Here is a 13,624-nt window from a genome sequence, read left to right as displayed (position 1 = left end):
TTTTTGGCTGATCGCATAACGCAGACAGGTTCCGCTCCGGCTTACCTGCCGCTCCAGCACCTTCTTGCAAGCGCGGAACCCTAAACCTGTCTCTTCCCTCTCTTGGAAGACTATGCAGGGGGACGGTCCCCAGCTCCTTCTGTCCGAGGCAGTCAACAAAGCGGCCAAAGTAGCAGGCGTGAAACCTCTGACGAGCACCGAGAGCCTGAGCAGAGACCTGGCAGAGCCAGCGCTGCAGGAGGGCTACCGACAGCAGGTGAGGACGGGGGTCTGTTGGTGGGGCCTTAGTGTTTGCTTTTATACCCCCCCCAATGGGGGCTGTATGGCACCTGTCTGTCTAGGTGATTTGGGGCAACCGTACTCCTGCCCCTCACTCTCCTTTTTCTTCTCTCTTTCAGCTGAAATCTGATCTGCAGAAGCGGCTGCAAGCTGATCCCAGCTTCACCCCGCAGAGGTTCCCCAACGCCCAGCAAGCCTTTGTGGCCGAGGACTTGTAATGGTCACTGCCCCCAAAACCCTCCTGGATAGGGAGCCCCGCTCTCTGCGGCTCCCCCCTTTGTCCTTTTTTGTGCACGATGCAGACAGCCACTCCCTTCTCAGGCCAAATATTTAAGTTCCTTCCCAACTTACGTCCCCCCTTCCCAACCCCGTCTTCTGGTTGCTGTGACCTTTCTCCCCCCAGCGGAGTGCTCGAGTTGCTGCTGAATCAGTAAATAAAGCCACTTGTCCAGGGACTGGTGGTGCTTGTGTGTTTTCAAAATGCTCTTTTGGCTGGTGGGATATTGAGTTGCTTCGTGGCCCGGCGACTGCGGCCAATAATCTGCATTAAAGGATGAATTGATCAAAACCGGCAATTTAAGTCGCCAAGGAAAAGGCAGATTTAAATCTTTACCATTGATATCGCTTCCTCAACAGCAGTGTTAATAATATACAAGTAAAATTAACTAAAGAGGTTTTTTAAAAAAACACTATTTCGTTCTTAACAACCAAACCTTACAGCTCATATGTATATTGTGTGTATATATATATATTTACATGCTTTCCTTTTTTTAAAAGAACAACCTAGAAAGGGAATCGCTTTACAATATTCCCAAATAGACACTTCCTTGTAACTATCACCTATGGCAGTTTGCAAGGTTCACAAATTGACAAGACTTGTATGCGAGTCCCTTTGCATTCTCCCATGTAGGAGACCATACAATTGTCCTTTCTTGTTCTTTCTGCTCCACTTGGCCCAGTGCTACCCTCCCTCAGTAAAGCTCAAATAAAAATGAAATTCTTTTTAGGTGGAATATAAATATTCCTGAGTGAAGTTGTCAGATTGGTTATGATACGGAAAAGCTTTTACACCTTAACACTGATTCAGGTGAAAGATAAAACTTGTAGGGCTAACAGGAGTGTGGTTTGAACACTTCATGACTAAGGCAGCAGGGTATAGCGGTTACTGTGTTGGACTGCGGTAGGAAAGATCAGGGTTCGCATCCCTACTGAGCCACCATGCGGCCCGTTACCGTCTCTCACGTACCCTGTCTCAGGGTAAGGAGAGAGCCATGTATGTCACCCTCAGCTCCTTGGGGGAAAAGGTGGGATATACCGTATTTTTCGTTCTATAACACGCACCTGACCATAACACGCACATAGTTTTTAGAGGAGGAAAACAAGGAAAAAAATATTCTAAACGAAACAGTGGATGTATGATTTTTGTGGTTCATGCTGTGGGTGGCCATGTGATCTGATGGTGAGTTTGGAGTAGCCCAATGCAAAAATCCTGAGGATCCATGTGGATCCATGCTTTGTAACCATGTTTTAAGTGGGGAGGGAAGGAAAAGCACTCAAGGGACAAGGAGCATGCGTGGGGTGTGTGGAGAAGGATGCTGCTAATAATGCAGAAGAGGGGTATAAGGGGTGAAGGCTCCTCTCCTCTCCTGCTTTGCTCCTTTAAAACAAGCAGGCTCTGCTTCTCTCCCTCCTCCCGGCTTAGAGAGCTGAAAAGCTTTGCTGCTATTTAGCGAGCTGAGTGGGGAGGAGAGAGGGACAGAGAGCATGATTTAAAGCAGCCAACCAGACAGGAGCCGCTTACACCTGTGTAAGCGGCTCCTCTCCCACTTTGCTGTTTCAAAGCGAGCCATGGAGGAGGGAAGGAAGGGAAACCATGGATCCTCTGCTCACGACTGCAGCAGATCCCACCCCACCCCCCGCCACCCGTAGGCATTCGCTCCATAACACGCACAGGCATTTCCCCTTACTTTCTAGGAGGAAAAAAGTGAGTGTTATGGTGCAAAAAATACGGTAAATACCGTATTTTTGCACCATAACACTCACTTTCCCCCCCTAGAAAGTAAGGGGAAATGCCTGTGCGTGTTATGGAGCGAATGCCTATGGGTGGCATGCCTACGGATTTTCCTCCTCTAAAAACTACGTGCGTGTTATGGTCGGGTGCGTGTTATAGAGCGAAAAATACGGTAAGTAAAATTAGTAAGCTGGGTGCTGCCAGAGGATGAGTGTTGCATTTCTATGCTGGGGGTGGACGGGCGCCTCTTCCCTTTGCACCCCACTTGTGCCAAACCTCTGGTGATATTGGGGTACCAGGTTACTTCTCAAATAATGTTTTAACACCTATTGTTTTAAAATAGCCTTTTTCCCAAAAAAGGAAATCTCATTTCCATTTAAACCAGATTTTTAAAAATCTTTCCTTTTAAAACTCACAGCAAAGTAGTACAGTAGTGGTACCTCTGGTTAAGTACTTAATTTGTTCTGGAGGTCCGTTCTTAACCTGAAACTGTTCTAACCTGAAGCACCACTTTAGCGAATGGGGCCTCCCACTGCCGCTGCGCCGCCACTGTGCGATTTCTGTTCTCATCCTGAAGCAAAGTTCTTAACCCGAGGTACTATTTCTGGGTTAGCGGAGTCTGTAACCTGAAGTGTCTGTAACCCGAGGTACCACTGTATGTTGAACTTGTTTTTGTGCCTCAGTCTTGTGCGTGGTCTAAGAACCTAAGGAGAGCCTGCTGGAATAGGCCCATCTGGTTCAGTTAGAGGTTTTTAAGGAAAGCTGTCTCCACGCAGATAATATTAATGTGTGTATGAGGGGAAAGTATGGCTAAAACTGGTATATGTGAAAAGTAGCACATAAAAAGGGAAACGTACTTACACACATTTTTGTATTGGGGAAAATGCATACAAGAACGTGTATTGGGGAAGAATCTGCACAAGAATGCTGCCAATTTTTTTTTATATAGACCTCTTTTTTAAAAATCAAGCAGCAAACTGATGCTGCAACGTGAAAAACGGGCCACAAGACTGGATTTTCTTCTTCAACTGACATCCCTGCAGTTTCCTTCTCTTCGGAAATAGATTAAATGCTTATTAAGTGCCAAATGTTGTTGCCCAGCACAGCAGATTCCGCCAACCAATGTAGGTCATCTGTCAATCGGTCACTTACTGCCCATCAACCAATGGAACTGTCTTCCTTTTGTAGACGTGGCTGGAGAATGTGCCTGCAACAGATCCTTTGACATTCAGTCCAGCTGCTCCTGTTCTTCCCTCGCTCTGTTGTAGAGGCATGCTCCTACTGCTTGAAATTTCCTACAGCCGCTGTCAGGCATAGGAAACTGGGTGGGTGTGGTTTATCTGAAAATGACCTCGCGGTCCCAATTTAGGCTCATTGCCTGGAGATACTTATAGGAGCCTCTGAAGAGCCCAGGTGTGCTGCTCTAGTGGCTGGTATTGAGGCATTTGGTTGTCTTGGCAAAGGGGCACTTTAGCCACCCGGACTGGTAGCCACTGATTGCCTATGCCTGCTCTAAAGTATTAAGGCTAACTCTTGGGACTACAACTCCTATCATCCCTGACCACTGGTTCTGTTAGCTAAGGATCATGGGAGTTGTAGTCCCAAAACATCTGGAGGGCCAAGTTTGCCTATGCCTGCTTTAGAGCCACCATCCACCTTCCAGCAAGAATAGCTGCTGCACAACTGATTTAATCCAGGGTATAAAAATCACTGCAAAGCATGCGTTTATCAGGAAGGTACGCAACATGAAGCTTTTTAAAAAAAGGCTAGGTGTGTGGGTGAAGGGAAATAACCGTCCTTGGAAGTTTCCTTTTTCTAGCAGCACAACTAAGCAGACCTTTATTTTAAGCACTACAGAAATGGAGGCAGACCAGCCTATTGTGCAAACTTTCTAGGGAATGTTTTTGAAGGCTTGTGTGTTGCAATTTTGATTTTTTTCCCCCTGCCACCAGAAGAGATTGGGAGAATGGAAGCGCTCAAGAAGCAGAGCTGCCTACAAGGGGTGGTAAGCAGTTTCTATATAACCTTTTGTGCCTCTGATAATATGGAAGCAGTCACTACCAGCGCTTTGCCAAGACAATATTTTTCACAAAGCACAGAGAACTAATTCTTTCCCCTGACCAGGCTTCATTTTCCATGGAGTGAAAAGTTTTCGTATGCTGAGGAAGTCGGCAGGCAAGATGACAATCCAAAAAACCCACAGTCTGACTTTTTATTTTATTGGTTTTTTTAAACAACTTTTTTGGTTTTATTTATTAAACAAACCAGCTCGACCACCTTTTTAAAAACTCAATGCTTCCTATTTCAAACTCGGAGCAAATAGGAGAGGAGACAGGCTCCCAGTCTCACCTCCCCCCGCCCCCATAAATAGAAGAGGGAAGAGGAGAGACCCCCCCGACACGTTCATATTTATATATATTTACACTCCAAACCTCAGAGCTGCTCCCCCCCTCAGATCAAAGGGCAACAGAGCCCCCTACCAGAAAAATAAACTCAGGTGAAACCAAAGGAAATAAGCAAAAATACATTCAGCAGGGAGCCTCCCAAAATCCTGATCCTTGCCCCCCTCCCAAATTACACTCTGAGCACCCACTAAGTGTCTAACACCCCTACTCCAAGGGGCAGATTCCAGTGTCACCCCCCCCATACAAACAGAAAAGGAGTTTAAGGAGACACCCCGTATTCAGGATACACCAAAGGGGGGGGGAGAGGAACAAACCCCTGCAAACAGCCCTCCCGCAATCTTGGGGAGGAGAGGGGGGAGGAAGTTAACAGAATCGAAAAGGGGAGGGTTCAGCATCCTGGGCTAATGGTGGCTGGAGAGACTGGGGTCTTGCTTGTCAGTGTGGGAGCGCACGTCTGGCTCAAGGCGGCGTGCTGGCGTGCCGTCACGTGGTGGAGCGGCTCGCTCCCAAGAGCGGGGATTCCAGCGCAGGACGTCCGACTGGGGAGCAGAACACACACAGCCGATGAGAGGAGGAAGGTCGCTGCGTTCCTGAAACCCCCCACCCAAATAATTGCCTTAAAAAGCGGGCTCCGTTTCTCAGTCCCGATCCCACCAAGTCCTGTATGGCGGCCTCACCTGCTGGTAGACCTCAAAGCGCTGGGCACGGAAGATACCACCGTAGGCAGAACCAGGGGACTTCAGCCTGGCACCAAAGCCTCCAGAGAAAGGCCTGAGGGGAGAGAAAAAGTCTCCGTGACGAGGCAGCCAAAGGGGCCGTTTCACTTCTCTCTCGCTGCTCAGGAACCATCTTCCGACACTACTTTTAACGGAAATGATACTTCTGAGAACTTGCAGAGAGAAGGCACCAGTAACAGGAAGATGCTTTAGGGAAAGGCCTTTCTATGCTTCCTGGCTGACTCAAGGCAATGTGGGTCCACTCCACAAAATGTGAGATGGGTCCAGTCGTCGTCCTTTTATGAGTCTGCTACATATTAACTGGGCGCCAGCACCCCCAGGCAGCATTGGGGGGGGGGGCAGTCTTGATAACTGGAGACCTTACAGCATGGGTAGGCAAACTAAGGCCCAGGGGACAGATCCGGCCCAATCGCCTTCTCAATCTGGCCTGCGGACGGTCCGAGAATCAGCGTGTTTTTACATGAGTAGGATGTGTCCTTTTATTTAAAATGCATCTCTGGGTTATTTGTGGGGCATAGGAATTTGTTCATTTTTTCTTCAAAATATAGTCCGGCCCCCCACAAGGTCTGAGGGACAGTGGACCGGCCCCCTGCTGAAAAAGTTTGCTGAACCCTGCCTTAGTCTGTTTCCAGGACATTTCCTCTGTCTCCAAAGCTCTGCCCCACACAGAACACTCACCTGCCCCCAGAGGGAGGCCGGGCCCCTGGAGACCCCAGGCCATTGAGTTTCCTGTAATCTTGTAGCGGCTTCATTTCCAGAGCATGGAGCTGGCGGGGAAAAAAAAACACCCTACATCAGAACCAGCGGGTGGGGAGGCCTTTCCCATGGAGCCCACCAGCCCTCTTCCTTTACCTCGCTACGGCCCACTCCGCCGTGAGGAAAGGCTCGCACAGCTGGAGAGACAAGGCGCCCGGCTAGCTGCCCGGGCGCCCGCAGAGCCTGGGTGGCCACGGACACCAGGGGCATGGGGGGAGGCGGCGGCTGCGGAGGGGCAGGGGCAGAAGGTGGCGCTTGCTGCAAGGAGCCAAAGTTCACCACGGGGGGCAGCTGGGGCGGCTCCACCACAGGCAACAGGACCTAGGGCAGGATAGAGGGGAGGGAGGGAGGGAGAGAGAGAGAGGCTGCATTACAATCCTGGGACGGTTTTGGTCCAGGAGCTGGGCTGAAAGAGACAGTGCTTCGCTCACCTGCTGACCAGGACCTGGGGCAGTCAGGAAGTTGCTCTGGCTGCCTTGCCCCAGGGCGGCTGGGTAGAACTCGGAGGGGGATGCAAGTTCTTGGCGCACCTGCAAGGGAGAAGGGACACGATGATGGCAACTCCCAACACAGTCCATTTCTTGAAGGGCCAGAGGAGGAGGCCCACTTTGATCGCATCAAAGGTTTCTGAATGCAAGCTCAACATCGGAGCCTTCCTGGATCAGTTCCAAGGTCCACCATAAAGCCAATGGCTCTAGAAAATGGACAAGCAGGGTGTCAGAGGCTAGCTGGCAGCAAATCACACAGAGTGATTTTATCAGAAGAACGGGATCTGCTGAAGAGTGCCAGGCCTCGGGAGCACAGCAACTCTCTTCATTAAGTCTTGCTCCTAGGGGGCAGTTATGGAGACAACAGGTCCCTGCCTTCCCACAGCTCTCCAAGTGTCCTCTTTCCCTGGGTCCTTCCGAAGCAATCTGAGATTACGTTGACACATCTGCCTCTGCTCCTCCCTCTTTATACCCCTGCTGAGACCAACAGGTCTGTTGTAGCAGCAGGGGAAGACCCTCCTGGCTTCACCAATCTGACACCTCTCTGCCTCTCCTGCTTTGGGTTCTGGACCTCTCTGTGCCAACAATCCTCTCTGCTCCCTGTTACCTCTTCAACACTCCTCTTCCCAGTCTTCTCCCTCCGACCACTCATTGTTGTCCCACCACCACTCCCTGAGCTCTGAGCCTTCTTCCTTTGGGGGTCCCCCAGCTGGGGCCTCCTACCAATCCTCTGCGTCCAACCAGTCCGTGACACAAGACCTAAGGGCAGGAACGTTCTCCTGTTCGTGATTCGCATCAACTGGTATTTAGAAGCATGTGGTCCACGATCCTCAGTAACTGGCAACACTCCTCACATCTGTGGCGCTCATCTCGCTTTATTGGCCGAGGGAGCCGGCATACAGCTTCCGGGTCATGTGGCCAGCAGGACTAAGCCGCTTCTGGCGAACCAGAGCAGCGCACGGAAACGCCATTTACATTCCCACTGGAGCGGTACCTATTGATCTACTTGCACTTTGACGTGTTTTCAAACTGCTAGGTTGGCAGGAGCAGGGACCGAGCAACGGGAGCTCACCCTGACGCGGGGATTCAAACTGCCGACTTTCCGATCGGCAAGCCCTAGGCTCTGTGCTTTAACCCACAGCACCACCCGCGTCCCAAGCTGCCCACTATTATAGACACAGCATGAGGGGAGAGCTCCTGGCTTCCTAAAATGTGACCGCCCCTCCCTGAATTCCCCATTGCCCCGCTCTCTCTCCCAGCTCCCACCCATTTGTGCCACATCATAAACTCTTCCTCTCCAACCTGCCTCCAGAAATCCGGGTTTCCTCTGCACCCCCAATTCCCAGAAGGCTGCCCTTCAGTTAATTCGCCCACCACAACGCCTAGTACCTGAAGCAGGGCTTGCTCTGGAGCCAGCTGGCTGCTGCAGAAGGCTGAGCTGTAGATGAAGGAAGGAGGGGGAGCCTGGTACAGCAGGCCTGTGGCTGGCAGCTTGGGAAGCTCCGCCGCCTGCAGGGCCGATATCTCCACGTACTGCCCCTTGAGGGCCACCCCCGAAAGCAAGGCGGAGCTGGGCAAGACAGCGCCCCCGGCCGTCTGAGCAGGAGAAGTGGGGGCTGGGCTGGGCTGGAGGTACAGGTGCTGGGACCTAGTGAAGGAAGAATGCCACAGGTCAGAATCAGAGATGGAAGTCCAACCCCTGCAGTCCAGGGATTTGCTGCTGAAGAATCCTTGACAGGTGGCTGCCCAATCTCTGCTTAAAAACCTCCAACAAAGGAGGAAGAAGAGGAGGAGGAGAAGAGTTTGGATTTGATATCCCGCTTTATCACTACCCGAAGGAGTTTCAAAGCGGCTAACATTCTCCTTTCCCTTCCTCCCCCACAACAAACACTCTGTGAGGTGAGTGGGGCTGAGAGACTTCAAAGAAGTGTGATTGGCCCAAGGTCACCCAGCAGCTGCATGTGGGAGAGCGGAGACGCGAACCCGGTTCACCAGATTACGAGTCCACCGCTCTTAACCACATTGGCTCCTAAGTCCATCACCTTCCCAAGTAGTCCAAGGAGGAAGACGTTGGGCTGATGAACCTCTGAAGGCACCCGATTTGGTGTCACCCAGCTGGCCTAGGGCACATACTGTGACCTGCAACGACCTTTCCTGCCTGCTACCTGAGCTGCCTTCAGTCTTACCATAGAATTCTAGAGTTGGAAGGGACTCCAACTTTAATGCGGGAATCTCAACTAGTTTATACATCACTAAAGAATCCCTGCAGACGGCCATCCAACCTCTGCTTAAAAACCTCCAAGGAAGGAGGGTCCACCTCTTGTGGCAGTCTGTTCCACTGTCAAACAACTACTGCCAAAAAGTTCTTCCTGATGTTTAGTCGGAATCTCCCTTTCCTGTAATGTGAATCTGCTGCTTCGGGACCCACCCCCTGAAGCAGCAGAAAACAAGCTTGCTCCATGTTGTGGCCCGCATGAAGATGGGTACAGTATTGCTTTTGTGGACCAGACTCAAAATGTGTGTCACAAAAGACAGGGTGGGAATGCATGCCATGCTGCAGAGGCTCTGAGGTGTCTCCCTGTCCGCGGACTGTCTCACCAGAGTGGTGCATGCTCTAGTTATCTCCTGCTTAGACTACTGCAATGCGCTCTAACGTGGGGCTACCTTTGAAGGTGACCTGGAAACTACAACTAATCCAGAATGCGGCAGCTAGACTGGTGACTGGGAGTGGCCGCAGAGACCATATAACACCGGTCCTGAAACACCTACATTGGCTCCCAGTACGTTTCCGAGCACAATTCAAAGCATTGGTGCTGACCTTTAAAGCCCTAAACGGCCTCGGTCCTGTATACCTGAAGGAGTGTCTCCACTCCCATCGTTCTGCCTGGACACTGAGGTCCAGTTCTGAGGGCCTTCTGGCGGTTCCCTCATTGCGAGAAGTGAGGTTACAGGTAACCAGGCAGAGAGCCTTCTTGGCAGTGGGCCTGCCCTGTGGCCTGCCCTTCAGATCTGAAGAAAATAAGCAGCTATCTTATTTTTAACAGTCAGCCCTGTTTAGGGAAGTTTTTAATATTTAATGCTGTATTGTTTTTAACACTCGATTGGGAGCCGCCCAGAGTGGCTGGGGAAACTCAGCCAGATGGGCAGGGTATAAATAAATAATATTAATAATAATAATATTAATAATAATAATAATATCATCATCCTCACAAGGGGAGCTCAGAGCCCCATATGCCCCCTGCCCTTACCTGTAGGTGTGCAGAGAAGGGGTGCTCGGTCGGTAGCTGCTGCCCCCACTCGCGCCGTGAAGCTGGGACTCCAGCTGGGCAGTTTGGACCTGCAGAAAGAAGACGCAAAGAACCTTTCAGAGGAGGTGGGAGAGCTAAAACCATTCCTCCTGAGCTGCGCCAGAGGCCCGAGAGCAACACACGGGGCATTGCTCCTCTGCCCAATCTGCCAAGATAGGTACCTGGTTCCCGTAAAACAGCTCCGGGTACAGCCGCTGACCCTGGCCCCTCTCACCTGCTGGGAGGAAGAAGCACAGTCAACCACTGCTCTGGCTGGGAGCCCCATAATGTGAGCGATCTTCCCTTTCCGTTCCAAATGCCCCTCCATACCTGAGAACACGGAAGTGTCTGCTGGGAGGCTGTGCAGGCAAGATGCTGGGGCTACGGGGAACGGCCGGGCCTCGCAGCCGCGACCAGGAGGCGCCTCGGGGGAAGCTCGGTGGCTGGGAGGGGCCGGCGGAAGCAGCTCCCACTCCCTGGGGGCCGAGGTCAGCTGCAGAGAGAGAGAGGAGGCAGGGGCGTCATTGGAAGCAACCAAGCTCTAGGCTTCCTTTCTAAACAGACCAAATGCTTATTTCCCTCTTACAGATTTAAACTCTACCTTGCCGTGTGCAAAAAATATACTAATAGAGAAATCATATCAACAGTTTAACCCAAGGCACCGCACAAGCAAACTGAAATGACAGTAAATCCGGCAAAATATATTCCGTATCACCCAGGCCTAACAGCTGCATTTTTAACCTGCAGACGTTTTGGGGGAAACTGCTTAGGGCAATCCCACGCACAACAGGTTGCAGAAATCAAGCCCCAATATCGCTTGTACATCAGTATCTTTTCTGATTTTATCTTCCGTGGAATACGTGGTTTAAAAAGGTGCATGCTGTAACCCGCCCCTACACCTTAGGGTGAGGGGATAATAGATAGATAAACTTTATTCGCGTTAGCCGACGGCCATAGCAACGTAAAACAAGCAATATATACAATTAAAAAAGGCAACAATAGGTTAAAAGGGCAATCAAATGACCAAGATTATCGTTCAGATAGTGGCCCTTAATCTCACTGCACCCTCGATAAACCTAGCAACCTTTGCTGTTGTTCTGATCATTTTGATCTGATAAAAGAAAGAACAACGTGGCCGCAGATGGGCAGCCTGGGATGGTAAGTAAGGGTGGGGTAATGATCTCATTCCTCAGATCTTTATAAAGGTTAGGGGGAGGGGAGTATTAGTAATTTGCAGTGGACTGATGGGCAGCAACAGTGAGTGGGGAGAGAGATGTCCCTGCTCTCATCCAGGAATCTGGCCGAGACTGGCCTTTCAAAAGAGAAGCCAGTTTAATCCAGATTTTGCATCTTGATCCAAGAGACATGCAGAAACTACAACAGGCCCCACAGCTGGAATGCAAGGTCACCCACTGCCCAGCTAGCAAAGCCAAGCTCTTTTGCAGCCCTCCAAGCTGAACTCAAGGGGTGGGGATGGGGGGGAAGAGAAGAGGGAGCCCCAAATCAGCACTGGCACATCTTCCCCACTTACCCCCTCGGCAAGTCCCTGGTGCAGCTCTTCTTTGTCTGGCTTCGGCCCTTCGTTCACCATGAAGCGAAGGTCAGCATCCTGAAGGGGGCGAAAACCAGGGGGAGGGGATTTGAATCTGAGTCTGGGACTCCGACGAGAAGGGGCTGCAAAGGACATGCGTCTTGGCACTTACCTTATCGCTAGCGCCAAACTGGATGGGGGGGCAGGCCCCGGGGGACTCGAGCTGGGGGTTTGGCTCGGACGTCATCGCACCCAGACCCTCTGCGCTGTTGTCTTTTGCTTTCTCCACTCGCTGGGAACGCTCTGTGCCAATAGCACCAGGGGGAGGGTGGTCCCGGGGCAGCGGCTCAGGGGAGCTGCTCACCTGTCGCAGGAGGAGGAGGAGGAGGGGCGGTGAAACTCATGGACCCTTTGAGACCATGGGGGTGGCAAACAGTTTAGCCAGAGGGCAGTATCCAGGATCACTTTCCAGAGGTGTTTTTTTTTTGGGGGGGGGGAGGGGGTTGAGGGGAAGTGCTGCCGCTATTATTTCACATTTATTTAGCACCAACTGATGCTCGCAGCTGAAGTGAAAGCACTTAAAAAACAACAACACATATTTATGAGTGCAAAGAGAGGCATGAAGGTATGTAAGGGGGAGAATTATGCCTGGTAAGGTAAAGGGACCCCTGACCATTAGGTTCAGTCGCAGACAACTCTGGGGTTGCGGCGCTCATCTCGCTTTATTGGCCGAGGGAGCCGGCGTACAGCTTCCGGGTCATGTGGCCAGCATGACTAAGCCGCTTCTGGTGAACCAGAGCAGCGCATGGAAATGCCGTTTACCTTCCCGCCGGAGCGGTACCTATTTATCTACTTGCACTGTGACGTGCTTTCGAACTGCTAGGTTGGCAGGAGCAGGGACTGAGCAACGGGAGCTCACCCCGTCACAGGGATTCAAACAGCTGACCTTCTGATCGGCAAGTCCTAGGCTCTGTGGTTTAACCCACAGCGCCACCCGCGTCCCTATTATAATAATAATAATAATAATAATAATAATAATTTATTATTTGTACCCCGCCCATCTGGCTGGGTTTCCCCAGCCACTCTGGGCGGCTTCCAACAGAGATGAAAAATACACTAAAATGTCACATATTAAAAACTTCCCTGAACAGGGCTGCCTTCAGATGTTTTCTGAATGTCAGGTAGTTGTCCATCGCTTTGACATCTGCTGGAAGGGCGTTCCACAGTGCGGGGGCCACTACCGAGAAGGCCCTCTGCCTGGTTCCCTGTAGCTTTGCTTCTCGCAATGAGGGAACCGCCAGAAGGCCCTCAGAGCTGGACCTCAGTGTCCGGGCAGACCGATGGGGGAGGAGACGCTCCTTCAGATATACTGGACCGAGGCCATTTAGGGCTTTAAAGGTCAGCACCAACACTTTGAATTGTGCTCGGAAACGTACTGGGAGCCAATGTAGGTCTTTCAAGACCGGTGTAATATGGTATCGGCGGCCGCTCCCAGTCACCAGTCTAGCTGCCGCATTCTGGATTAGTTGTAGTTTCCGGGTCACCTTCAAAGGTAGCCCCACGTAGAGCGCATTGCAGTAGTCCAAACGGGAGATAACCAGAGCATGTACCACTCTGGCGAGACAGTCTGCAGGCAGATAGGGTCTCAGCCTACGTACCAGATGGAGCTGGTAAACAGCTGCCCTGGATACAGATTTGACCTGTGCTTCCATGGACAGCTGTGAGTCCAAAATGACTCCCAGGCTGTGCACCTGGTCCTTCAGGGGCACAGTTACCCCATTCAGGACCAGGGAATCCTCCACACCTGCCCGCCTCCTGTCCCCCAAAAACAGTACTTCTGTCTTGTCAGGATTCAATCTCAATCTGTTAGCCGCCATCCATCCTCCAACCGCTTCCAGACACTCACACAGGACCTTTACCGCCTTCACTGGTTCTGATTTAAAAGAGAGGTAGAGCTGGGTATCATCTGCATACTGATGAACACCCAGCCCAAACCTCCTGATGATCCCTCCCAGCGGCTGCATGTAGATGTTGAAAAGCATGGGGGAGAGGATAGAACCCTGAGGCACCCCACAAGTGAGAGCCCAGGGGTCTGAACACTCATCCCCCACCACCACTTTCTGAACACGG

The 13,624-nt window shown here is 51.4% G+C and overlaps 2 protein-coding genes across 13 annotated transcripts in view; one reads left to right on the top strand and one right to left on the bottom strand.

Moving 5' to 3' along the window:
* The window catches only part of BAG6 (BAG cochaperone 6), a 34,086-nt gene extending 33,352 nt beyond the window's left edge, over positions 1 to 734 (top strand). For all 9 annotated transcript variants that reach the window (XM_079958501.1, XM_079958498.1, XM_079958493.1 and 6 more), the window contains 2 exons: positions 110 to 256; positions 399 to 734. In XM_079958501.1, coding sequence (XP_079814627.1) covers positions 110 to 256; positions 399 to 497 — 246 coding nt within the window. In that variant the 3' untranslated portion in view covers positions 498 to 734. The remainder of the gene's footprint in view (positions 1 to 109; positions 257 to 398) is intronic.
* A 3,754-nt stretch (positions 735 to 4,488) lies between these two features.
* Positions 4,489 to 13,624, bottom strand: part of PRRC2A (proline rich coiled-coil 2A) — a 43,237-nt gene continuing 34,101 nt past the window's right edge. For 2 of the 4 annotated variants that reach the window (XM_079957596.1, XM_079957597.1), the window contains exons 22-32: positions 11,667 to 11,858; positions 11,495 to 11,572; positions 10,294 to 10,456; positions 10,146 to 10,201; positions 9,925 to 10,013; positions 8,066 to 8,324; positions 6,620 to 6,718; positions 6,285 to 6,509; positions 6,111 to 6,199; positions 5,373 to 5,466; positions 4,489 to 5,234 (exon numbers count right to left, since the gene is read on the bottom strand). In XM_079957596.1, coding sequence (XP_079813722.1) covers positions 5,097 to 5,234; positions 5,373 to 5,466; positions 6,111 to 6,199; positions 6,285 to 6,509; positions 6,620 to 6,718; positions 8,066 to 8,324; positions 9,925 to 10,013; positions 10,146 to 10,201; positions 10,294 to 10,456; positions 11,495 to 11,572; positions 11,667 to 11,858 — 1,482 coding nt within the window. In that variant the 3' untranslated portion in view covers positions 4,489 to 5,096. The remainder of the gene's footprint in view (positions 5,235 to 5,372; positions 5,467 to 6,110; positions 6,200 to 6,284; positions 6,510 to 6,619; positions 6,719 to 8,065; positions 8,325 to 9,924; positions 10,014 to 10,145; positions 10,202 to 10,293; positions 10,457 to 11,494; positions 11,573 to 11,666; positions 11,859 to 13,624) is intronic. The other 2 variants (XM_079957598.1, XM_079957599.1) reach the window with 2 other exon arrangements.

The sequence above is a fragment of the Podarcis cretensis genome (assembly GCF_951804945.1).
Source record: "Podarcis cretensis genome assembly, chromosome: 2".
In the NCBI taxonomy this organism is placed as follows: domain Eukaryota; kingdom Metazoa; phylum Chordata; class Lepidosauria; order Squamata; family Lacertidae; genus Podarcis; species Podarcis cretensis.
This window is presented reverse-complemented; position numbering and strand designations above follow the sequence as displayed.